General features: G+C 49.2%; 1 protein-coding gene across 1 annotated transcript; it reads right to left on the bottom strand.

The window, feature by feature from the left end:
* Positions 1–343: 343 nt before the first annotated feature.
* LOC139245832 (syntaxin-2-like) lies at positions 344–27760 on the bottom strand (the record flags this gene model as incomplete). Its single annotated transcript, XM_070871329.1, has 6 exons — positions 344–1115; positions 7419–7556; positions 10663–10736; positions 21650–21758; positions 24278–24351; positions 27727–27760. Coding segments are annotated over 6 exons (603 nt in total), but the record flags the coding sequence as incomplete, so codon positions are not given.
* Positions 27761–27767: the final 7 nt, after the last annotated feature.

Raw genomic sequence — 27767 nt, 5'->3', positions numbered from 1 at the left:
GCTGTGCTGTTCCGCAAGGGTCAGTTTTGGGTCCATTACTCTGTTCAATGTTAGAAACGACCTAGACTCGGGTGTAGGGAGCAGCTTTATAAAGTTTGTGGATGATAAAATACTTGGCAAAGCAGTAGATGGTGATGAGGATAGTTGTAGACTTCAAGATGACACAGACAGGATGGTGAAATGGACAGAGGCACGGCAGATACAGTTCAATATGGAGGTGTGAAGTGATGCACTTTGGGAGGACTAATATGCAAAGACTATACTATAAATGGCCCGACTTTGAAACGTGTAGATGAGTAGAGAGACCTTGGTATCCATACACACATATCCTTAAAAGTGGCGGGGCAAGGTGATAAGGTGGTTAAAAACACATGGATTACTTGGGTTTATAAATAGAGGCATAGAATATAAAAGCAAAGAGATCATGCTGGAACTTTATAAATGACTGGTTAGACCTCAGCTGGAATTCTGGGCACCACACTGCAGGAAAGATGTAAAAGCCTTAGAAAGAGTACAGAGAAGGTTTACCAGAATGTTACCAGGGATGAGGGACTTCAGCTATGAGGAGAGTTGGAAAAGTTCGGACTGTTCTCCTGGGGACAGGGAAGGCTCAGAGGTGACCCGATAGAGGTTTTCAGGACGATGGGAGGTTTTGAGAAAAACTATTCCTGTTGGCAAATGGGTCTATAACCAGGGGTCATTGATTCAAAATCATTAGAAAATATGTGGAGGGGAGATGAGGAGAGATGTCTTCACTGAGTTGTCGGAATCTGGAACGCCCAAACTGAAAAGGGGGTGGAAGCGGATTCCGTCAATAATTTTAAAAGGGAGTTGGACGGGTACCTGAGGAACTTACAGGGTGACAGACACAAAGTGGGGGGTGGGACTGAGCACCACTGCTCGGTCACAGAGCCGGCTCAGGCACGATGGGCCGAATGGCCTCATCCTGTGCCGTACGTTCCTGTGACTCCATGACAACCGTCACCATGGAAACAGAAACTCACCCGTCGTGCTTTGCTCTGGTATCGCACTGCTTTTTTAGTCTCTTCTTTCGCCCGCTCAATATATTCAGTCGCATTCACCACATTTGTCTCTATGTTATTAATCATTTCACCCTTTAAAAAAAAATAATGGAAAAAAAAAAAGTGTCATTTTAAACAACGTTGTAAAATATATCCTGTGCAGTGTGTCGTTTCCCCGCCCATCGCTGAAACCATTGCTGTGTCGAGACGGCTGGCAGATATCTGCTCGAGCCCTCTCTGTCCCACTGCGACTTGGATAGAACCAATGAATGCTCCAGATCAAACACTCGGCCCATCAAGTCTGCAACCAGCGGTTTCATAGAATCAGAAAAATTTACAGTGCGGAAGGAGGCCATTTCGGCCCATCGTGTCCGCGCCGGCCGACAAAGAGCCACCCAGCCTAATCCCACTTTCCAGCTCTTGATCTGTAGCCCTGCGGGTCACTGCACTTCAAGTGCACATTCTCACAAACCACCAAGCTCTCTCCTGCTCTCTTCCCTTTCGTGTTTCTCTGTCAAACCACCAAAACTCCCTTCTAATAGTACATGTGGACTCTGCTTGAACTGTTTGTGGTTGGGAATTCCACACTGATACCTCTAATGCCTCTCAGTATCGTCAGTAAGAACAAACCATCACTCCTTATCCCAACATAAACCCTTCCCAATCTAGCGGACCACTCCCCTATCAGTTCTCTCCTTAACCCTCTCAAGCAAGGCAGCCCTAACCACTCAAGCCTCGCCTTCACTGTAATCTCCAGCCCTGGTAGCATCCTGATGAATCAACGCTGTCCCCTTTCTCACTGCTTTCACATCTTTCCTTCGGAGGCTCTGCAGCAGCCGACACGGCCTCTAGCCGTGCCTTCCCTGGGAGGTTCCTCATGATGTCTCGGTGCACCACTGAGATCAGGACCATGAGACACCACGAGAGGTGGCCTTTGCAGCTTATTTCAAGTGACCCTTAGCATCCACAGCCCCACATTCCCACCACCCTTAGTGTGAGAACGTGTTTCCTGGTTTTACTCCTGAACGGTCTAGCTCGGATTTTAAGGTTACATCCTCCTTGTTCTGGATCCCCCCCCACCAGAGGAAATAGTTTCTCTGTATCTATGAACATAAGAAATAGGAGCAGGAGTCGGCCGTTCGGCCCCTCGAGTCTGTTCAGTCATTCAATAAGATCATGGTTGATCTTCGACCTCAACTCTACCTTCCCGCCCGATCCCCATATCCCTCGATTCCCTTAATGTTCAAAAATAGTGATCCTTCCACAATCCTTTAGCGATTAAATCAACTGACCACAGCACAGACTAAGGGTCCTTCCTTTATTTCAAATAAGAATTAGGAGTCGTCGGCCATTCGGCCCCTCGAGTGTTCAGTCATTCAATAAGATCATGGCTGATCATTGACCTCAACTCTACTTTTATGCACTGTCCCCATATCCCTCGATTCTGCCAGAGTTCAAAAATCGTTAAATAATCGTTAAGCTGAAATCGCACCTCAGTTGATAGCTTAACACTAATTACACTTGCATTCTGTTGGTCCAGCTGTACAACGACTCGGGTTGAACAAGTGCCTTGCTTGCCCAGCCAACAATAATGATCTCGTCAATGCAATGAAGGCAGTGCAGGACTGTACATGGTCAGGAGTGAAGATGTGAGCGAACAGCAAATGGCAGCGAAGCGGAATGAACAGGCACAGAAATAAAAATATTGTTTGGTGTAGTTGGCAAAGATATAATATGCCAGAGCAGAATATGCCAGTGCTCCTTATTCTGAGCTGCAGAATAATTATTTTACTGAAAATAGAACAATCCTAAATCAGCACACAATGAGTTTTTTTACTCAAAATCATTGCTACAATTTCAGGTTTGAAAATAAGTTGCAATTTTTGATCCTGTGCGTGTTTGCCTGCATTGGGCAGCAGATCGGGTCCACAAACAGACAGCAGCTTTCATGCTTCTCTCCAAAATCGATGTCACCGGACTGCACAAATATCACAGCGAGACATGGCCATCAATGGATGGATGGAATCATGTGTATTTGTTGGTTACCTGTGTCACTGTCCATCCGTGGCAATTAGCAGAGAGAGAGAGAGAGAGAGAGAGAGAGAGAGATCGCATTTATATATTACGCCTCAACAAATATATTCAGAGCGCTCAGACTGACACAACTCTGCTCTGTCTCAGAGGTCTGTGCAATGCCCTCCAGAAGCTCTGGATAGAAGGCAGTTGGAAAATTGGTGTGGGAAGCATTTTAGACACAGTGTAACTGGGCAGGTTCAGGGCTCGAGCTGTGCACCAAACATCCATTGACATGAGAAACTGTTAACATTTAAGAAAACGAGTAACTTCAACGAGTCGATCCCGTGATATTGCACACATGGGACTGAAGACTGGGTGGTTTTCAGGTGAAGCAGTGTTACTGGGCGGGGAGAATCGGACAAGGACACACAGACCGGATTCGGTCTCCATTTTAAAAACGTCGAATTCTGCCTTTATTTTTTTAATATATATTTCCATGATAAATTCCCAAGCCACATTCATAAAGGCACAGTCTGTGTAAACTTGTCCCTGTGTTATCGCACACTCCCTCTACCGGGTCTTACATTTTGACGGGGTATGCAGAAAGACAAATTTTTTTTTTTTTAAATAAAAAGGGAAACGGGGAACAGGCAAGGGAACTGAATCCAAAAAGGGGAGAATTGAAACAGCGTCGAGAATCCGGAGTTCCGGAATACGGACACCGGGACGATCGGTGGCGGGGTCGTCCGGAATCCCTAAAATGTTCTGGAAACTCAACGGCCCTGCCGACCCCACCACCGCTGCCCTTACCTCAGGGCTCGCCCCCTACCGCTGCCCTTACCTCGGGGCCCACCCCACCACCGCTGCCCTGACCTCAGGGCTCGCCCCCTACCGCTGCCCTTACCTTGGGGCCCACCCCACCACCGCTGCCCTGACCTCGCCCCCCACCACCGCTGCCCTGACCTCAGGCCTCGCCCCCCACCACTGCCCTGACCTCGGGGCTCGCCCCCCACCGCTGCCCTTACCTCAGGGCTCGCCCCCCACCACCGCTGCCCTTACCTCGGGCCCCACCACCGCTGCCCTGACCTCGCCCCCCACCACCGCTGCCCTTATCTCGGGGCTCGCCCCCCACCACCACTGCCCTGACCTCAGGCCCCACCACCACTGCCCTTACCTCGGGGCTCGCCCCCCACCACCGCTGCCCTGACCTCGGGCCTCGCCCCCCACCACCACTGCCCTGACCTCAGGCCCCACCACCACTGCCCTTACCTCGGGGCTCGCCCCCCACCACCGTTGCCCTGACCTCGGGGCCCCGCACCACTGCCCTTACCTCGGGGCCGCCTCGCCGGCCCGCCCAACCTCCACAGGGCGGGGCCCGGACAGGAACACCTCCCTCCCCACCCCCCGCATGCATTCTGACATTCCAAAATCCGCAAATACCCAAACCCGAGCTCAGGTGTTTCCCGGATTTGTGATGTCAGAAAGCAAATCGGAAGTCCGGAAAAGCCGGGAATCCGGAACGGCCTCGGTGCCAAGGGTTCCAGATTTTAGGCGCTGAACCTGTAAAAAAATATAAAATAACTGGACTTTTTAATAAAGAAATCTTCATTCTGATGATCTAATCTTTTAAATGAGCTTCATTTTTGGTATTAGGAATTTTAAGTAACCATTTCAGAAGCAGACCTGCGCAATGCAGCGTTGTGATAGACACAGTACCACACACTGGCAGCAGGGGAATCTGCAAGAGATAGTTTTCACTGCTTTGCTGCAAGTGTGACCCCCAAGTTTCTCACTTGCCACTTGAATTCTACATCCCACTCTGACTTGTGCCCTCGGTCTCCTACACAGTCACTTAGCACAGCACTGCCCCCCAGTCATCAAGATCCACGGCGCAGCCTTGGACAACGTGGACCATTTTCCATACCTCGGGAGTCTATCAGTAAGGGCAGACATCGACGACGAGGTCCAACACCGCCTCCAGTGCACCAGCTCAGCCTTCGGTTGCCTGAGGGAGAGAGTGTTTGAAGACCTGGCCCTCAAATCTGGCACCAAGCTCATGGTCTACAGGGCTGTCGTGATACCTGCCCTCCTGTATGGCTCAGACGTGGACCATATACAGCAGACATCTCAAAGGACTGGAGAAATACCACCAGCGTTGCCTCCGCAAGATCCTGCAAATCCCCTGGGAGGACAGACGCACCAATGTCGGTGTTCTCGATCAGGCCAACATCCCCAGCATCGAAGCACTGACCACTCGATTAGCTCCGTTGGGCGGGCCACATTGTTCACATGCCCGGCATGAGACTCCCAAAGCAAGCGCTCTACTCGGAACTCCTACACGGCAAGCGAGCCCCAGGTGGGCAGAGGAAACGTTACAGGGACCACCCTCAAAGCCTCCTTGATAAAATGTAACATCCCCACCGACACCTGGGAGTCCCTGGCCAAAGACCGCCCTAAGTGGAGGAAGAGCATCCGGGAGGGCACTGAGCACCTCGAGTCTCGTCGCCGAGAGCATGCAGAAACCAAGCGCAGGCAGCGGAAGGAGCGTGCGGCAAACCAGACTCCCCACCCTCCCCTTCCCTCAACCCACCTGTGACAGAGACTGTAATTCCTGTATTGGACTGTTCAGTCACCCGAGAACTCACTGAGTGGAAGCAAGTCTTCCTCGATTCCGAGGGACTGTCTATGACGATGACACAGTTCCAATGATGGTCAACACGAGCTCGAGGAACACATCTCATGTTCTGGTCTTAATCCGGAGTTTAACAACTTTAGACTTTAACCACCGCTCACATTCTGTAACTACCGACACCTGGTCGAGGCCCATCGTTTGTTTCTTTGCTTGTCCCATTATCACTTCCATCAATGAATCTCTCCTGCCCCCCATCGTTCCCTGTTGTTCTGTCCCTGCTCTCCCCAGCCTCTGTACTTACTTAAAACTGTTAATCTCCAACATCTTCCAGTTCTGACGAAGGGTCATCGAGCTGAAGCACGAATTGTTTCTCTCTCTCCACAGATGTTGCCCGACCCGCTGAGTGCTTCTCGCATGTTCTTGTTTTATTGCTTGTATTTGGTTGCTAACCTTTGCACCGTACTGGACAAGCTCTCAGTATGTTGGGGCTCAGTTTTCCTTCGGACGCCGATTAATCTGGACTAATTACAGATGACTCGGAGCTTCATGACTCGCGGAGATGGTGAGTGGTGTTTGTTTCCATGGTTACCGTCTCCAGGACTGTCACCTTGCTCGGCCGATGTAGCGGTACAGCGACAACCACAATTCTCCATTTGGGTGGTTAAGGCAGATAACTGGGTCAGGAGAGGTGGAAGGCAGTGCTGTCCATGCGTCCTGTGTATGTGAGAGTGGGGCACTGAATGGTTGTACGCTCCATGGTCTGCTCTGGGTGACCACTGTCGCACACTGGCAGAGTTTTCAATTCCCTCCACTTGTTCCTGAAGTAGCCACATCTGCCGCAGTTTGTGCGGTGTGCAGGTTTGGGATTGCCCACAAGCATTGCGGGAACCCCGTCAAAACGACCGTTTAAACCAACACCCGAGCTGCCACTGTGCGCGCCAAGGCATCGAATATCAAACCACTCTTCAATGTCCAGGCGGCAACCATTTCACAGGCGTCACTCCACAAGGACATACGAAACAGGAGTCGCCGGCCATTCGGCCCCTCGAGCCTGCTCCACCATTCAATAAGATCATGGCTGATCATCGACCTCTATTCCACTTTCCTGCTCAATCCTCTGTGAAGAAATTCCTCCTCATCTCAGTCCTAAATGGCCGACCCCTTATCCTGAGACTGTGACCCCTGGTTCTAGACTCCCCAGCCCGGGGGAAACATCCTCCCTGCATCTACCCTGTCAATCCCTCTCAGAATCTTGTATGTTTCAATGAGATCACCTCTCATTCTTCTAAACTCCAGAGAGTATCGGCCCAACCTACACAATCCCTCCTCACAGGACAATCCCCCCATCCCAGGAATCAGGCTGGTGATCCTCTGTTACACTCCCTCTATGACAAGTCCTTAGGTTAGGAGACCAAAACGGTGCACAACTAACCCAAACGACCCAACAGGTTGAATAAAAAAAAATAAAATCGATAACCCAAACTGTAAAAAGTGTTGGTATTCAGTTAGACTTCAGCAAAAACCCACGTCACGTGGAAACAAAACGCACGCCAGGGAACAGCTCCTTATAAAACGTTCATTGCTCACTCTGCTCGCGCTCGAGTATCACCTGCACCAAATGATCCATTTATACACCCTCCACAACACGCACCGTCTGTGCACTTTACCAACTGCGGAAATAACCTTGAGATTTAACAGGCCGCCAACAAAAGTCCGCAGACTTTTTTTTAAAAAAAAAGATACGTCACCTGCTGCTCTACGAACATCGCCATGTCCACAAACATGTCATGCAGCTCCCGTATGCTCGCTTCCAGTTTGATGATGTCTTTGTGCCGTGACTCAATCTCATTAAGAGCTTGCCTCGTGATCTGAGTGTCTGATATGATCTGTAAAGAAATGGACCAAGAAGCTGAGTGCTGCAATCTTCGGGGATTCAAACTATTCGCTTCCTTCTGCTGCTCGAGGTTTATACGGTCGAAGGGTGCTCCAGAAACCTGCTAAAGGGGCAGTGAGGACCCAACAACACTTTGCTCTTCCACCATTCAACTGGCTCACCCGGGAAATCAACCACAGCTCGGTCAGAGGAGGAGGACAAGGGAAGGATTCACATTTATATAATGCGTGATGTTCAGAAGCGATTTAGACGAGGGGATTACATGTAATATCTCCAAATTTGCGGATGACACTAAGTTGGGTGGCAGTGTGAGCTGCGAGGAGGATGCTATGAGGCTGCAGAATGACTTGGTAGGTTAGGTGAGTGGGCAAATGCATGGCAGATGAAGTATAATGTGGATAAATGTGAGGTTATCCACTTTGGTGGTAAAAACAGAAAGACAGACTATTATCTGAATGGTGACAGATTAGGAAAAGGGGAGGTGCAACGAGACCTGGGTGTCATGGTACATCAGTCATTGAAGGTTGGCATGCAGGTACAGCAGGTGGTTAAGAAAGCAAATGGCATGTTGGCCTTCATAACGAGGGGATTTGAGTACAGGGGCAGGGAGGTGTTGCTACAGTTGTACAGGGCCTTGGTGAGGCCACACCTGGAGTATTATGTACAGTTTTGGTCTCCTAACTTGAGGAAGGACATTCTTGCTATTGAGGGAGTGCAGCGAAGGTTCACCAGACTGATTCCCGGGATGGCGGGACTGACCTATCAAGAAAGACTGGATCAACTGGGCTTGTATTCACTGGAGTTCAGAAGATTGAGAGGCGATCTCATAGAAACATTTAAAATTCTGACGGGTTTAGACAGGTTAGATGCAGGAAGAATGTTCCCAATGTTGGGGAAGTCCAGAACCAGGGGTCACAGTCTAAGGATAAGGGGTAAGCCATTTAGGACCGAGTTGAGGAGAAACTTCTTCACCCAGAGAGTGGTGAACCTGTGGAATTCTCTACCACAGAAAGTTGTTGAGGCCAATTCACTAAATATATTCAAAAAGGAGTTAGATGTAGTCCTTACTACTAGGGGGATCAAGGGGTATGGCGAGAAAGCAGGAATGGGGTACTGAAGTTGCATGTTCAGCCATGAACTCATTGAATGGCAGTGCAGGCTAGAAGGGCCAAATGGCCTACTCCTGCACCTATTTTCTATGTTTCTATGATTTACAGCCAAAAATGTTTGTTACATAATATTTAAAGGAGCAGGAGTTGGCCAGTCGGCCCCTCGAGCCTGCTCCACCATTCAGTGAGATCCTGGCTGATCTTCGACATCAACTCCTTCCCTGCACTGTCCCCTTGATTCCCTTAATATCCAAAAATCTATCGAGCTCTGTATCCTCCCTGCATCTACTCTGTCAAGTTCTGTAAGAATTTTGTATGTTTCAATGAGATCACCTCCAAGTCCACTCAATCTCTCCTGATAGGACAATCCTCCCATCCCAGGAATCGGTCTGGTGAACCTTCGTTGCACTCCCTCTATGGCAAGTATATCCTTCCTTAGGTAAGGAGACTGACACTGTACACAATACTCTCGGTGTGGTCTCCACAGGGCCCTATATACTTGCATTGACGTCTTTGCTCTTATACCCAATCTCTCGTACAACTCAGAAACAGGCCATTGGGTCCCACCGCTCCGTGCCGGGGTTTATGCTCCACACCAGCCCCCTCCCACCCCTCTCCATCTCACCCCATCACCATATCCTTCTATTCCTTTCTCCCTCATGAGTTTATCCAGCTTCCCCTTAAATGCATCGATACTATTCACCTCAACCCCTCCCTGTGGCAGCGAGTTCCACATTCTCACCGCTCTCTGGGTAAAGAAGTTTCTCCTGAATTCCCCATTGGGTTTATTAATGACTGTCTGATATTGATGGCCCAGAGCTTTCCACAAGGGGAAACATCTTCTCTACACCTACTCTATCAAACCCCTTCGTAATCTTAAACCCCTCAGCCTTCTCTCTCTTTTCTAGAGACAGGAGCCCCAGCCTGTTCAGTCTTCCCCAATAGTTATAACCTCTCAGCTCTGGTATCCTCATAAATCATTTTTACATCTTCTCCAGTGCCTCTGTATAATTTTTATAATTATGGAAACCAGAACTTTGCACAGTGCTCCAAGTGTGGTCTAACCAAGGTTCTGAGCAAGTTTAACATAACTTATCTGTTTTTCAATTCTATCCCTCTAGAAATGAACCCGAGTGTTTGGGTCGATTTTTATGGCCTTATTTAGTGATTTATGTATCTGTGTCCCTCAGATCCCTCTGTTCTCAACCCCAGTTACACTCTTACTTCACAAGGAGTATATGTCCTGCTTATTCTTCCGACCATAGTTTGATGGATAAATATTGCTTAGCAAATCAGAAGAACTCCCCTGCTCTTTGAAATTGTGACATAGGATCTCTTATGTACACAATGGGCGTTTGTTTAATACCTCATCCAAAAGATGGCATCCCTCAGTACTGCCCCTCCGACAGTGCGGCGCTCCCTCAGTACTGCCCCTCCGACAGTGCGGTGCTCCCTCAGTACTGCCCCTCCGACAGTGCGGCGCTCCCTCAGTACTGCCCCTCCTACAGTGCGGCGCTCCCTCAGTACTGCCCCTCCGACAGTGCGGCGCTCCCTCAGTACTGCCCCTCCGACAGTGCGGCGCTCCCTCAGTACTGCCCCTCCGACAGTGCGGCGCTCCCTCAGTACTGCCCCTCCGACATTGCGGCGCTCCCTCAGTACTGCCCCTCCGACAGTGCGGCGCTCCCTCAGTACTGCCCCCCTGACAGTGCGGCGCTCCCTCAGCACTGCCCCTCCGACAGTGCGGCGCTCCCTCGGTACTGCCCCTCCGACAGTGCGGCGCTCCCTCAGCCTGGATTTCGTGCTCAAGTCTCTGGAGTGGGACTTGACTCAGGTGAAAGTGCGACCCACTGAACCACGGCGGAAGGGAGAGGAAGGGAAGTCACGCCTATAAAACCACATCCTATCACTCCGTGCAGTGTGTGGGAGCGCCACATTTGTTCATATTTAAAATAAATTAAGTTAAATCAGGCAAATTGCATGTTTGCTTACATCAGAGGTGAAAATGGAGGGGTTTCCGCTCTCCAACATCTCTTCCAGCTCATCGTCAGTGGTGGTCCTCCCCGCTGTCAAAGCAAAGTGCACACGATGAATCGATCCGTCTCCACCCTCCACAATTCAAGTTCCACTCTCAATCGTCAGATTACTCAAATCAAAGCTTCAGAAATGGACTTTAAAAAGCAACACATTAGAAAGGAGCATCAGTAACCTGAATCAGAAGCTGTGACCCATAAGAACATAATAGGAGCAGGAGTCGGCCATACGGCCCCTCGAGCCTGCTCCGCCATTCAATAAGATCCTGGCTGATCTGATCCTGAACTCAGCTCCACTTCCCCGCCCGCTCCCCATAACCCTTCACTCCCTTATCGCTCAAAAAAAAACTGTCTCTCTCCACCTTAAATTTATTCAATGACCCAGTTTCCACAGCTCTCTGGGGCAGAGAATTCCACAGATTTACAACCCTCCGAGAAGAAATTCCTTTTCATCTCAGTTTTAAATGGGCGGCCCCTTATTCTAAGATTATGCCCCCCAGTCCTAGCCTCCCCCATCAGTGGAAACATCCTCTCTGCATCCACCTTGTCAAGCCCCCTCATAATCTTATACGTTTCGATAAGATCACCTCTCATTCTTCTGAATTCCAATGAGTAGAGGTCCAACTTCCTCAACCTTTCCTCATAAGTCAACCCCCTCATCCCAGGAATCAACCGAGTGAACCTTCTCTGAACTGTCTCAGAAACATAGAAAATAGGTGCAGGAGTCGGCCATTCAGCCCTTCGAGCCTGCACCACCATTCAATATGATCATGGCTGATCATTCACCTCAGTACCCCTTTCCTGCTTTCTCTCCATGCCCCTTGATCCCTTTGGCCGTAAGGGCCACATCTAACTCCCTTTTGAATATATCTAGCGAACTGGCATCAACAACTTTCTGTGGTAGAGAATTCCACAGGTTAACCACTCAGAAGAAATTCCTCCTCATCTCAGTCCGAAATGGCTTACCCCTTATTCTTAGACTGTGACCCCTGGTTCTAGAACTCCCCAGCAACAGGAACATTCTTCCTGCCTCTAACCTGTCCAATCCTGTCAGAATTTTATACGTTTCGATGAGATCCCCTCTCATTCTTTTAAACTCCAGTGGATACAAGCCCAGCTGATCCAGTCTCTCCTCATGTGTTAGTCCTGCCATCCCAGGAATCAGTCTGGTGAACCTTCGTTGTACTCCCTCAATAGCAAGAACATCCTTCCTCAGATTAGGAGACCAAAACTGAACACAATATTCCAGGTGTGGGCTCACCAAGGCCTGTACAACTGCAGTAAGACCTCCCTGCTCCTATACTCAAATCCTCCGCTATGAAGGCTAACATGCCATTTGCCTTCTTCACCACCTGCTGTACCTGCATGCCAACCTTCAATGACTGATGTACCATGACACCCAGGTCTCGTTGCACCTCCCCATTTACTAATCTGTCACCATTCAGATAATATTGTCTTCCTGTTTTTGCCACCAAAGTGGATAACCTCAAATTTATCTACATTATACTGCATCTGCCATACATTTGCCCACTCACCTAACCTGCCCAAGTCACCCTTCAGCCTCTAAGCATGCTCCTCACAGCTCACACCATCACCAAGCTCACACCATCACCCAGCTTAGTGTCATCTGCAAACTTGGAGATATTACATTCAATTCCTTCATCTAAATCATTGATGTATATTGTAAATAGCTGGGGTCCCAGCACTGAGCCCTGCGGCACCCCACTAGTCACTGCCTGCCATTCTGAAAAGGACCCGTATATTCCGGCTCTCTTCTTCCTGTCTGCCAACCAGTTCTCTATCCACGTCAGTACATTACCCCCAATACCATGTGCTTTAATTTTGCACACTAATCTCTTGTGTGGGACCTTGTCAAAAGCCTTTTGAAAGTCCAAATACACCACATCCACTGGTTCTCCCTTGTCCACTCTACTAGTTACATCCTCAAAAAATTCTAGAAGATTTGTCAAGCATGATTTACCTTTCATAAATCCATGCTGATTTGGACCAATTCTGTCACTGCTTTCCAAATGCACTGCTATTCCATCTTTAATAATTGATTCCAACATTTTCCCCAACACCGATGTCAGGCTAACTGGTCTATAATTCCCTGTTTACTCTCTCCCTCCTTTTTTAAAAAGTGGGGTTACATTAGCTATCCTCCAGTCCATGGGAACTGATCCAGAGTCAATAGAATGTTGAAAAATGACCACCAATGCATCCACTATTTCTAGAGCCACTGCCTTAAGTACTCGGGGATGCAGCCTATCAGGCCCTGGGGATTTATCGGCCTTCAATCCCATCAATTTCCCTAACATAATTTCCTGACTAATAAGGATTTCCTTCAGTTCCTCCTTCTCACTCGACCCTCGGTCCCCAAGTATTTGCGGATTGTTATTTGTGTCTTCCTTAGTGAAGACAGATCCAAAGTATTTGTTCAATTGGTCTGCCATTTCTTTGTTCCCCATTATAAATTCACCTGATTCTGATTGCAAAGGACGTACGTTGGTCTTCACTAATCTTTTTCTCTTCATGAGAGGAAGCTTTTGCAGTCAGTTTTTATGTTCCCTGCAAGCTTCCTCTCATACTCTATTTTCCCCTTCCTAATTAGACCCTTTGTCCTCCTCTGCTGAATTTTAAATTTCTCCCAGTCCTCAGGTTTGCTGCTTTTTCTGGCCAATTTATATGTCTCTTCCTTGGATTTAACACTATCCCTAATTTCCCTTGTTAGCCACGGTTGAGCTATCTTCCCAGTTTTATTTTTACTCCAGACAGGGATGTACAATTGTTGAAGTTCATCCATGTGATCTGTAAATGTTTGCCATTGCCTGTCCACTGTCAACCCTTTAAGTATCATTCGCCAGTCTATTCTAGCCAATTCACGTCTCATACCGTCGAAGTTACCTTTCCTTAAGTTCAGGACCCTAGTTTCTGAATTAACTTTGTCACTCTCCATCTTAATAAAGAATTCTACCATATTATGGTCACTCTTCCCCAAGGGGCCTCGCACCACAAGATTGCTAATTAGTCCCTTCTCATTACACATCACCCAGTCTAGGATGGCCAGCTCTCTAGTTGGTTCCTCGACATATTGGCCGAGAAAAACATCCCTAATACACTCCAGGAAATCTTCCTCCACCGCATTGCTACCAGTTTGGTTAGCCCAATCTATATGCAGATTAAAGTCGCCCATGATAACTGCTGTATCTTTATTGCACGCATCCCTAATTTCTTATTTGATGCCATCCCCAACCTCACTACTACTGTTTGGTGGTCTGTACACAACTCCCACTAACTTTTTCTACCCTTTGGTATTCCGCAGCTCCACCCATACAGATTCCACATCATCCAGGCTCATGTCCTTTCTTACTATTGCATTAATTTCCTCTTTAACCAGCAACGCTACCCCACCTCCTTTTCCTTTCTGTCTATCCTTCCTGAATATTGAATAACTCTGGATGTTGAGTTCCCAGCCTTGATCACCCTGGAGCCATGTCTCCGTAATCCCAATTACATCATATCCGTTAACAGCTATCTGCGCAGTTAATTCGTCCACCTTATTACGAATACTCCTCGCATTGAGACACAGAGCCTCCAATGCAAGTATATCCTTCCTTAAATACGGAGACCAAAACTGTACGCAGTACTCCAGGTGTGGTCTCACCAATACCCTTGTACAGTTGTAGCAGGACTTCTCTGCTTTTATACTCTATCCCCCTGCTCTTTTTTGATAATCTTTGTAAACAATGATGAACCTCCTGTAAATCAGCACAGCCAGACTGAGACACATCCAACCAGGCAGCCCAAAAACGCACAACTGATTCGGCTAAATCAGTCCCCGTGAGACAGTGAGCGGCAGGGGGAGGATAAGAGAGTGCCTGAAGGGAAAGCTCCATTTGGACTAACTCTCGTACAGCTGGCTCTCAGATCACACCTTTGGAGAACAGAGCCAGTTACAGAAAATTAGTTTTGGTTTCCTGAAGGAAATTTTTTCTGCAGGGCTACGGGGAAAGGGCAGGGAGTGGGACTGGCTGAGGTGCTCTTGCAGGGGGCTGGCATGGGCTCGATGGGCCGAATGGCCTCCCTCTGTGCTGTAACCGTTCCTTGATTCTATTTACAGCTCTAGACCCAGCGTTTGTTCCTTTATTTGTCCCATCTTTGTCATTTAATCTCTCCTGTCCTCCACCCTATCACACACCTCCCCCTTTTGTTCTTTCCTTCCCTCCCCCCTTTCCATGCCTCTGCACTTGCTTAAAACCAGTTACATCTGTAAATTCTCAGTTCTGATGAAGGGTCATTGAGCTGAAACGTCATACGCACACACAGTCAAGTACTTGATGCATTCAATTTCCAGACAACCAGTGACCACAAGACTGTTCAATGCCCAATAAATTGGTTCTGATGCATTGATATACTTGGTGGTCTGCATTTACAGACCCCGGATACGGGCATTTTCTGACGCCAGGAAACTTTCCGTTACTATGAATTGTTGGCCAACTAATATCTGATCAATTAAAATACCTGAGGAAGATAACCCAAAGCATTTTCACCCAAGAAATTTCCTTAGAAACCATTTCCAATTCCATTTAAACAGAACATCCAAAGATTTTCTGTTTTGCTGTAACATATTTTAACAGCCGAAGGGATAGGAAGGAAACTCAGAGTTCAGTCGCTGACAGTGGGACAGGTCAAGCGAGTTATGGGAAGCCTGACTTCACACATTCCTCATCGGATGAGATCACAGAGTCCGTACAATGAACTGGGAATTCTTTCAATTAACGAGGGCTGTCGATGCGAACGTTTAATTGTTTCATTCTCTCTCTCTATATCGAGTGCAGTCTGTCAAGGAATTTGAGAATCGCATGTTAAATACCCACTGTCCACAGCAACCACATGCCAGGGGATTCGGAATGTGTGAAAGCTAATCGCCCTGCTGGAGTTTGCGAGCGGGTCAGTGGGGTCAGGGTGTGAGCGGGTCAGTGGGCCCGGGGTGTAATCGAGGCGTGAGCGGGTCAGTGGGCCCGGGGTGTAATCGGGGCGTGAGCGGGTCGGTGGGTTCGGTATAATCGGGGTGTGAGCGGGTCAGTGGGCCCGGGGTGTAATCGAGGCGTGAGCGGGTCAGTGGGCCCGGGCTGTAATCGAGGCGTGAGCGGGTCAGTGGGCCCGGGGTGTAATCGGGGCGTGAGCGGGTCAGTGGGCCCGGGGTGTAATCGAGGCGTGAGCGGGTCAGTGGGCTCGGGGTGTAATCGAGGCGTGAGCGGGTCAGTGAGCCCGGGGTGTAATCGAGGCGTGAGCGGGTCGGTGGGCCCGGGGTGTAATCGGGGCGTGAGCGGGTCGGTGGGTTCGGTATAATCGGGGTGTGAGCGGGTCAGTGGGCCCGGGGTGTAATCGGGGCGTGAGCGGGTCAGTGGGGTCAGGGTGCGAGCGGGTCAGTGGGCCCGGGGTGTAATCGGGGCGTGAGCGGGTCGGAGGGTTCGGTATAATCGGGGTGTGAGCGGGGTCAGGGTGTGAGTGGGTCAGTGGGGTCAGGGTGTGAGCGGGTCAGTGGGCCCGGGGTGTAATCGGGGCGTGAGCGGGTCGGAGGGTTCGGTATAATCGGGGTGTGAGCGGGGTCAGGGTGTGAGCGGGTCAGTGGGGTCAGGGTGTGAGCGGGTCAGTGGGGTCAGGGTGTGAGCGGGGCGTGAGCGGGTCGATGGGGTCAGGGTGTAATCGGGGTGTGAGCGGGTCGGTGGGTTCGGTATAATCGAGGTGTGAGCGGGTCAGTGGGCCCGGGGTGTGAGCGGGTCAGTGGGTTCGGTATAATCGGGGTGTGATGTGTCGATGGGGTCAGGGTATAATCGGGGTGTGATGGGTCGGTGGGCCCGGGGTGTAATCGGGGTGTGATGGGTCGATGGGGTCAGGGTGTAATCGGGGTGTGATGGGTCGGTGGGGTCAGGGTGTAATCGGGGTGTGATGGGTCGGTGAGGTCAGGGTGTAATCGGGGTGTGATGGGTCGATGGGGTCAGGGTGTGAGCGGGTCGATGGGGTCAGGGTGTAATCGAGGTGTGATGGATCGGTGGGCCCGGGGTGTAATCGAGGTGTGATGGGTCGATGGGGTCAGGGTGTGAGCGGGTCGATGGGGTCAGGGTGTAATCGAGGTGTGATGGGTCGATGGGGTCAGGGTGTAATCGGGGTGTGATGGGTCGGTGGGCCCGGGGTGTAATCGAGGTGTGATGGGTCGATGGGGTCAGGGTGTGAGCGGGTCGATGGGGTCAGGGTGTAATCGAGGTGTGATGGGTCGATGGGGTCAGGGTGTAATCGGGGTGTGTCCATTGAAAACACAAACCACGCACAGACCAGTAAATGCAGAAACAATATTATGTTTGGAAATATCATAAGTATAAAAATCATATAATACATGGCCCCGCCCCCACCTATCTCTCTAACAGCCTCCAGCCCTACCCCCCCACCCCCAGAGATGTCTGCGCTCCTCCAATTCTGCCCTCTTGCATATCCCGGATTTCCATCACTCCACCATTGGCGGCCGTGCCTTCAGCTGCCTGGGCCCCAAGCTCTGGAACTCCCTCCCTAAACATCGCCTCCTCTCTCCTTTAAAGTTGCTCCTTAAAACCTACCTCTTTAAACAAGCTTTCGGTCACCTGTTCAAATACCTCTTTGTAACTCGGTGTCAAATTTTGCTTGATAATCACTCCAGTGAATCGCTTTGGGGCGTTTTTATTAAACTAGATGGAGCCTCGGTGTAATGTCACATCCGAAAGACGGCCCCTCCGACAGTGCAGCGCTCCCTCAGCACCCCCCCCTCCGACAGTGCAGCGCTCCCTCACCACCCCCCCCTCCGACAGTGCGGCGCTCCCTCAGCACTGCACTGAAGTGTCAGCCTAGATTTGTGCTCAAGTCTCTGGAGTGGGATTTGAACCCACAACACTTTAACCCAGAGGCCAGAGCCACGGCCGACACTATTACTAAAAAAAGTTCCAGACAATGAAAAATTGAGGTGGAGTATTACTGAAATTATCATCCATCATTTGTTCTCCAATGTTACGAACAATTCTCCCTACAGTAGTAATCTGTCGAAAGGAAGAACAGCAGGTTGGCTTCGGGCTCACCTCGAGGTTGGGCCATCTTTCTCTGCACCCAATTCCATACTGTAACATTTAACCAGTAACTTAGCGTGTGTAGAGCGAGCTTGCAATATCTACAGCAAGTGGGCCCTGCACCTCAGCTGGTGTCAATCTCTCCTCCAGTGGCAATGCAACGGTGCAATTAACTCATTTATCCAACATCATACAATAGTACAGCAGGAGGCCACTTGGCCCATCCAGTCTGTGCCGGCTCGATCAAAGAGTAATGCAGTTAGTCCCACTCCCCACTCTTTCCCCATATCCCGGCAATTTTTTCTCCTTCCAGTAGTTATCCAATTCCCTTTTGAAGGTGACTATTGAATCTGTCTCCACCACCCTGTCAGGCAGCGCGTTCCAAATCTCACTGCGTAAACAGTTTTTTCCTCATCTCCCCCCCCCCCCGGTTCTTTTGCCAATCACCTTAAATCTGCACACTTTGGTTATCGACCCTTCAGCCATTGGAAACAGGTTCTCTTGATTTACGCTATCTAAACACTTCATGATTTTAAACACCTGTAGCAAATCTCCACTAAGCATTCTCTGCTCCAAGGAGAACAACCCCAGCATCTCCGGTCTCTCCGCGTAACTGTAATGTCTCATAGAAACACAGAAAATAGGTGCAGGAGTAGGCCATTCGGCCCTTCGAGCCTGCACCGCCATTCAATGAGTTCATGGCTGAACACGAAACTTCAGTACCCCATTCCTGCTTTCTCGCCATAGCCCTTGATCTCCCTAGTAGTAAGGACTACATCTAACTCCTTTTTGAATATATTTAGTGAATTGGCCTCAACAACTTTCTGTGGTAGAGAATTCCACAGGTTCACCACTCTCTGGGTGAAGAAGTTTCTCCTCATCTCGGTCCTAAATGGCTTACCCCTTATCCTTAAACTGTGACCCCTGGTTCTGGACTTCCCCAACATTGGGAACATTCTTCCTGCATCTAACCTGTCTAAACCCGTCAGAATTTTAAACGTTTCTATGAGATCCCCTCTCATTCTTCTGAACTCCAGTGAATATAAGCCCAGTTGATCCAGTCTTTCTTGATAGGTCAGTCCCGCCATCCCGGAAATCAGTCTGGTGAACCTTCGCTGCACTCCCTCAATAGCAAGAACGTCCTTCCTCAAGTTAGGAGACCAAAACTGTACACAATACTCCAGGTGTGGCCTCACCAAGGCCCTGTACAACTGTAGTAACACCTCCCTGCCCCTGTATTCAAATCCCCTCGCTATGAAGGCCAACATGCCATTTGCTTTCTTAACCGCCTGCTGTACCTGCATGCCAACCTTCAATGACTGATGTACCATGACACCCAGGTCTCGTTGCACCTCCCCTTTTTCTAATCTGTCACCATTCAGATAATAGTCTGTCTCTGTGTTTTTACCACCAAAGTGGATAACCTCACATTTATCCACATTATACTTCATCTGCCATGCATTTGCCCACTCACCTAACCTATCCAAGTCACTCTGCAGCCTCATAGCATCCTCCTTGCAGCTCACACTGCCACCCAACTTAGTGTCATCTGCAAATTTGGAGATACTACATTTAATCCCCTCGTCTAAATCATTAATGTACAATGTAAACAGCTGGAGCCCCAGCACAGAACCTTGCGGTACCCCACTAGTCACTGCCTGTCATTCTGAAAAGTCCCCATTTACTCCTACTCTTTGCTTCCTGTCTGCCTGGACAGTGAATATTAGTGAATTTTTGTGTTATCTTGCATCCCCCTGATGCCTTGAACTCTGATACACGGCACTGTAATGTCCTCGAGTAGGAAACTACTGTCCACAGGTTATTCCAAGACCCAGCTTCATGTTGGCTCAAACATCTTGTTTCCCTTCGGAGGGTGAAGCAAGCTTCATCAGCTCATCGCAGCAGGAATTTCACGGAAATTATCATCCCAGAGCTCAAAAGGGAAGCAAAATGGGAACAGTGGTTATGTCACTGGACCAGTAATCCCGAGGCGTGGACTAATGATCCGGAGACACAAGTTCAAATCCCACCGCGGCAGCTGGGGAATTTAAATTCAGTTAATTAAATAAATCGGGAATAAAAAGCTCGTGTCAGTGAATGGTGACCATTAAATTATCGGATTGCCGTAAAAACCCATCTGGTTCACTGATGTCTTTTAGGGAAGGAAATCTGCCGTCCTTACCCGGTCTGGGCCTATAGGTGACTCCAGACCCACAGCAATGTGGTTGACCCTGAACTGTACCTCAGTTGTTTAAGGACAGGCAATAAATGTTAGCCTTGCCAGCAACACCCAGATCACACACAGAGGCTTCTACACAAGTTTCTGCCAGGGCCCAGGATTTCAAAAATAAATCAGGGCTGGATTTCCGGCTTTGATGTTTTCGGGGCGGTAATGGCGGCGGGGCGGTAAAGTTAGCGCCCGGGAACAGTTTGCGCCTCAGTGGGTAAGTTTGGACGGCTGGGCCCCGGGTCAGGGGGCGCAGTATAAGGGAGGCGTTGTACACCTCTCGGGGCGCTAGGGTGGGAAACTCCCGAGCTAAAGACCAAACTCGCGCTGGTTTCGCGACTGGGGGGGATTGCACACACACCGGACGCTGCTCTTCCGGGCGGTGCTGCTCCGCGCCGAGGCTAAACCAGACCCGGGGATCGCCGTGGGGCGCTGCAGGCTGAGCGCCTGCCCAGAACCTCACCCCCGCTATTGCCGCTGCTCCGGGGCAAAACACGGGGCGCAGAAGAGCCGAAAGTCCAGCCCTTTAGTCTTCAATTCTCTTCCTAAGAGAGTCAGGGAGAATATTCCATTGCAGTGCGAGAGGACTGAATGCCATGGCTTCCGAAGGCAATTACTTCTGCGAATTACTGATGACTATTTGGGAAGATTACACTTAAACCTGCAGGAAGGCTGCTGCCATTACTTGTGGCACCTTGTCCTGTTACACTTTCCCCACACACTGGAATCACACAATGTCATGGGAAACATGGAATAATGTGATGACCAGTTAAGTTTGTGGTGACTGGTATTAAATTTTAAACAAAACCGTAGTGTGCCCACCAGCCTTTCCCCTTGGGCATTTATTGAGCCAAATTTGACAACTTCTCCAAAATAATAAGCACTTTATGGAACATGGGGAACCGGAACAGGAGGTGGACATTCAGCCCCTCGAGCTTGTTCCATTCAATCTGTATCTTAACTCCATCTAGCCACCTTGGTTCCCTCACCCCCCGATAGCCTTACCCAACTTACTTGAGGGAAGAGGGTTCAGAATTCCTCCACCGTGTGTGAGAAAAATTGCCTCTTAATTTCAGTGAGCGACCTGACTCTAATTTTAAGGTCGTGTCCCTTGTTCTGGACCCCCCCTCACCAGAGGAAATAGTTTCCCTCAATCTACACCATCGAATCAAATCCCATTATCATGTTAAACACCTAGATTAGATCATTCCTCAACCGTCTAAACTCAAGGGAACACAAGCCTTGTCTATACAATCTGTCCACATAATTTAACCCTTTTAGCCCCGGTATCATTCTGCTGAACCTGCGCTGCTCCCCCTTTTCAATGCCAACATAATCTTTCCCGAGATGAGGTGCCCGGAACTGAACGCAATGCGCCGGACGTGGTCTGACCGAGGCACCTGTACAACTGGAGCACATTTTTGAATTCCAACGTCACACAAAAGCTTCATCAAACACAAGGTTCAGGGTTTAACTCGTGTTCTGTCCCATTGTTTGTCATACATTAAATTTAGCTGTCGTATTCAAGAGGGGATTCAGAAAGCCAAGGTTTTGTGGTGTCGGCCTGGGATTCTCAGGACACGTTGCCGAGGTAACGCGCCAATGCCTCGCTAAGATTCACTCACTGATCTCAAGCTGTCGCTGAATCCGGCCTTTGCTGCGTTCCCGGAACAAGATCTGGATCTCGTTGTACTTGGTCATCACATTCGCAAACTTCCGGGACAGAGTCGAGTGCTGAAACGTAAAGGGGAGGAAAATGTTTTAATGACCCTCATTAATGGTATTTATATAAGCAGAGACCCTCCAATGGTCATTCTGAACCGATGTCTTGCCCAGGACACCAAGATCCGACAGCTTGAACAACTCAAGATACATGCAACTTTGATTTAAACTTTATACACGGCCCCTGAAGCCCTCATCCGTGCCTTTGTTACCTCCAGACTTGACTATTCCAACGCACTCCTGGCTGGCCTCCCACATTCTACCCTACGTAAACTTGTGATCCAAAACTCGGCTGCCCCCGTGTCCTAACTCGCACCGAGTCCCACTCACCCATCACCCCCTGTGCTCACTGCCCCGTGTCCTAACTCGCACCAAGTCCCACTCACCCATCACCCCCTGTGCTCACTGCCCCGTGTCCTAACTCGCACCAAGTCCCACTCACCCATCACCCCCTGTGCTCACTGCCCCCGTGTCCTAACTCGCACCAAGTCCCACTCACCCATCACCCCCTGTGCTCACTGCCCCCGTGTCCTAACTCGCACCGAGTCCCACTCACCCATCACCCCCTGTGCTCACTGCCCCGTGTCCTAACTCGCACCGAGTCCCACTCACCCATCACCCCCTGTCCTAACTCGCATCAAGTCCCACTCACCCATCACCCCCTGTGCTCGCTGACCTACATTGGCTCCCGGTTAAGCAGCACCTTGATTTCAAAATTCTCATCCTTGTTTTCAATTCCTCCATGGCCCTCGCCCCTCCCTATCTCTGTAATCTCCTCCAGCCACCACCACCGGCCACCCCCACCCCCCCCCCGCGAGATGTCTGCGCTCCTAATTCTGGCCCCTTGATTGTAATCGCTCCACCATTGGTAGCCATGCCTTCAGTTGCCTGGGTCCCAAGCTCTGGAACTCCCTTCCAAAACCTCCCTTCTCTCCTTTAAGATGCTCCTTAAAACCTCTCTCTTTGACCATCTGCCGTCATTTCTTACTTGAAACTCCACAGTATGGACCATTGCTGCCCACAAACCAGAGGGACACCCAGCCCTCTCAGTAGCCCAGCTTACAGCAGCAGAGAGGTGGAATCAAACCAGGGATGCAAACTAAAAATTATTGGGTACCAGATTCTGAGCTGATGGGGCCATTCGCAGTAACATCTGCCTGTCATTCTGGGCAGTCACAAGATAAGAGGTCTGCTCCAGAAATAACAGCACCAAGTCCAGCCTTCTTAATAAACTCTACTTTCATCGGTCTAAAGATATCTTCACAGACTGGTACTGTTGAAATGGTTAAGAACGTAAGAAATAGGAGCAGGAGTCGGCCATTTGGCCCCTTGAGCCTGCTCCGCCATTGAAGATCATGGCTGATCTGATCATGGACTCAGCTCCACTTCCCCGCCCACTCCCCATAACCCTTTACTCCCTTATCACTCAAAAATCTGTTTCTCCGCCTTAAATATATTCGATGACCCAGCTCTCAGGGGCAAAGAATTCCAGATGTACAACCCTCAAAGAAGAAATTCCTCCTCATCTCAGTTTTAGATGGACGGCCCCTTATTCAGAGATTATGCCCCCTAGTTCTAGTCTCCCCCATCAGTGGAAACATCCTCTCTGCATCCACCTTATCGAGCCCCCTCATTATCTTATATGTTTTGATAACATCACCTCTCATTCTTCTGAATTCCAATGAGTAGAGGCCCAACCTTCTCAACCTTTCCTCATAAGTCAAGCCCCTCATCCCCGGATTCAACCGAGTGAACCAACAAAGTGATGTGCAAACCTGCGCTTTGAATATTAAGACTTGGCCCAGTCACTTTATTAATGAACAGCAGTTTCCTCACATTGTCTAAATTAAATGTGACCAAGAATTACTGGCTTGTGTGTCCAGAACTCCTGCCTCTTTCATTGAGGCATGCAAATAGAAAGACTTGCATTTATATAGCACCTTTCACAATCTTGGGACGCTCCAAGGAGCTTTACAGTCAATGAAGTACTTTTGAAGTGCTGTCGCTGTTGTAATGTGGGAAACGCGGCAGCCAGTTTGTGCACAGCAAGCTCCCACAAACAATATTGTGATAATGACCCAGATAATCTGTTTGCGATGTTGGCTGAGGGATAAATATTGGTCAGCACACTGGGGAGAACTCCCCTGTTCTTCTTCGAAATAGTGCAGTGGGATCTTTTACGTTCACCTGAGAGCGCAGACGGGGCCTTGGTTTAATGTCCCATCCGAAAGACGGCACTCCCTCAGTACTGCCCCGCCGACAGTGCGGCACTCCCTCAGCACTGCCCCGCCGACAGTGCGGCACTCCCTCAGCACTGCCCCTCCGACAGGGCGGCACTCCCTCAGCACTGCCCCTCCGACAGGGCGGCACTCCCTCAGCACTGCAAGGGAGTGTCAGCCGAGATTTATGAGCTCAATCCCTGGAGTGGGACTTGAACCCACAACCTTCTGACTCAAAAGATTAAATAAATCAAACAGCATAATTTTACAGGTTGCTACGCCACTTGGAATAACATGAACATGGTACTGTACCTGAGTTTTTCGTATTCTTAAATCTACTGAACCTTGGTTATCATCATCTTCATCTTTAATGCTTTGTTCTATAACTACAATTAAAATAAAAGGCACGGATCATTGTTTAGCATCAAGCAAAATAGGACCAGTGACACCCAAGATACACGTTAATGTGTGGTCGGACAGCAGGAGTTGGACATAACACAAGTGGGCAGAGCCATGGCAGATTTAATACAGACCTATGGGCAGCAGGAGGAAAGCAATGGTCAATAATTGTACTTTATGGATGGGGCTGGAGCCCATGAACGGCAATGGAATGGCCAGGGTTGAGAGAGACTCAGTATATCCAACCAATGCAAAGCAGAGCACAAACACGGAGCCAGAAGAGCAGAATCCAGTTCGAGGAAGTCATGTTTAAAACATCCAGTGCTCTGGGCAGACCACAGCTGGAATACCGTGCCCAGGTCTGGTCACTGGGAATTAAGCGAGGCACTCATTGCAGGCAGTCCAGAGACAAGGCACTCATTGCAGGCAGTCCAGAGACAAGGCACTCATTGCAGGCAGTCCAGAGACAAGGCACTCATTGCAGGCAGTCCAGAGACGAGGACCTCGTGAGCCTTGGAGGTCCCAGCTATGAGGAAGGACAGGGTAAACTTCGGGGTGTTCAATCTTGAAAAGGCGAAAAATCATTAATATAATAGAACATTTAAAACCAGATTATTAGTGTGTGAGATTGCAGAATGCTGCAACATGTGCACCTTGTGGTACAGGGGTCTATGGCTGAAAATCAGTAAAAGACAAAGCTAGGAATTATGTCAGGCTTGTTATCCACCCACATAAAGAGTGTTCAATGCTGAGCGTGGCGGATAAATATCAGAAACTTAGGCCAAATTGTCATCTAAACCAGAATAATGAACCAATTAATAAGGTGAACATGAAAAATGACCTCACATGTCCAGAGGAAAGGGGAGAGGGCTGACTGGGGGGAACCAAAGGTGGAAGAAATGTAAAACGGATGTTCAGAAGGGTGGAGACTGAGCAAAGAAAAGGTTGGTGGCTGGGACTGAATACAACAGTAACAAGTCTTTCAGTACAACACTGAGGGGGCAGTCAGAGGCAAGGTGGAAACTGAATAAAGACAGAGGGGGAGCTCAGGATATTGAATATTCTGAATGATCAAGCGATCACAAGGGAAGGCATGAATAACTCATCCCCCCCTCAACAGATAGAGCTTCACTATGAGATGGAAGTGTTAAACAGGCAGAAGGACTCGAACAACACAGCGGGGTTAGACACCGTACATCGCAGAGTGGTGAGTTCGGCACTGACTTTTATGAGGGACTCCGAATGCTGGGGAGGTAACACAAGAACATGGAGCAGGAGTCGGCCATTCGGCCCCTCGAGCCTGCTCCGCCATTCAATGAGATCTTGGCTGATCTTCGACCTCAACTCCACTTTCCTGCACTGGCCCCATATCCCTCGATTTCCTTAACATCCAAAAATCTATCGATCTCTCTTGAATATACTCAACGACTCAGCATCCACAGCCTTCTGGGGTAGAGAATGCCAAAGATTCACCACCCTCCGAGTGAAGAAATTTCTCATCTCAGTCCTAAATGACCAACTCCTTATCCTGAGACTGTGACCCCTGGTTCTAGACTCCCCAGCCCGGGGGAAACATCCTCCCTGCATCTACCCTGTCAAGCCCTGTAAGAATTTTGTATGTTTCAATGAGATCACTTCATTCCTCTAAATGTTAGAGAATATCGGCCTCGTCTACTCAGTCTCTCCTCATAGGACAATCCCCCCATCCAGAAATCAGTCTGGTGAACCTTCGTTGCACTCCCTCTATGGCAAGTATATCCTTCCTTAGGTAAGGAGACCCAAACTGTGCACAATACTCCAGGTGTGGTCTCACCAGGGCCCTGTATAATTCCAGTAAGACGTTTTTACTCTTATACTCAAATCCTCCTGTAATAAAGGCCAACATACCATTTAACAGGAGATTGGAAACAGGCCAACAATGCCCATTAGTCTCCATGCAGAATAAATGGAGCCCAATGCACTGACTTCTATAGGGCCTTTGACAACAGCTCCTCGTGAAAGGCCATTTAATCAAAGTCAAAGCTGTGGCGATTCCGGGATTCGGTGCTTCTAAATAGACAAATGAATATGGGCAGAATGGTCCTCCTCACCTCCAACTATCTGGTGACACAGCTTGTGACAGGATCTTAACCATGAATAAGCTTTCGATCTGTTACCAAGGTTACATGAAGACGGCTTTTGAGAAACAGAACATGAAGGACAAGAAAAACTACTCAATGTGAAAACAAAACTCACGACAATGCCAAATAGCAAATGATCGATTTCAACAAACGAGACACATTCAATTTATAAACTGTCCTTCGGGATGCAAGGATCTTATCACCAGCACAAGTGCTGGTCGGGGAAGAGAAGGGTGTTAGCCCACTCTAAGACAGGCGAGGGCAGGTGGCCCACACCTCGGCTCCTTACATGCCAAGATATTGAGGGGAACAGAGAGGGTAGACTGTTCCCGCTGGTTGGGGAGTCTGGACTAGGGGCACAGTCTACAAATTAGAGCCAGACCTTTCAGGAGTGAAATCAAAAACACTTCTACACACAAAGGGTGGTAGAGGTTTGGAACTCTCTCGCAAATGGCAATGGGTGCTCCATCAATTGTTCATTTTAAATCTGAGACGGATAGATTTTTTGTTAAGCAAAAGTATGAAGGGATATGGGCCAAAGGCGGGTATATGTAGTTAGATCGCAGATCAGCCATGATCTGATTGAATGGCGGAGCAGGCTCGAGGGGCTGAATGGCCTCCTCCTGTTCCTATAATCCTCATATTACCAGAGCCTGCGAGTGTTGGGGTAACACTCACAACCCCCAGAGTGACAGCAATTAGCATACCTCGGTCTGCTGGCAACAGGATATTCTCTGTGTGATGTCTCCGTTATTGGTACCTCTTTCCTGAGTTAGGGGTGGGGGAAGGAGGAAAACAAATCTTTGCTCCTGAACTGCACGTACGTCTGGGAATAGTATCAACACAATGTCAGTCATTAAATACGTGAGGAAGCCATGAAGTGGAGGGAGAGATTTCACTTGGGAGAGAGGGCGAGACCATGTACCGTACAGAAGGCCATTCGCCCATCATGCCTGTGTCAGCTCTTTGATAGAGTGATCCAATTAATCCTGCTTCCCCACTCTTTCCCAGTAAGCTCTATCGTTTCTTCCCCTTCCAGTATTTATCCAATTCCCGGTTTGAAAGTCACTATTGAATCTGCTCCCACCGCCCTTTCAGGCAGCGCGTTCCCGATCACAACAACTCGCAGAGTAAAAAAAGTCTTCACGTTGCCTCTGGTGCTTTTGCCAATCACTAAATCTGTGTCCTCTGGTTACCGATAGATGTACACAATCTCTCACTGAGCCATCTGGAAACACTTACTCTTCAGCTTGTTCCGGACTTTGTTTGCCGTTCCCTTGATA

The sequence above is a fragment of the Pristiophorus japonicus genome, unplaced genomic scaffold, assembly GCF_044704955.1.
Source record: "Pristiophorus japonicus isolate sPriJap1 unplaced genomic scaffold, sPriJap1.hap1 HAP1_SCAFFOLD_2412, whole genome shotgun sequence".
Lineage (NCBI taxonomy): Eukaryota > Metazoa > Chordata > Chondrichthyes > Pristiophoridae > Pristiophorus > Pristiophorus japonicus.
Note: the sequence above shows the minus strand (reverse complement) of the source record. Positions and strands in the feature narration are given on the sequence as shown.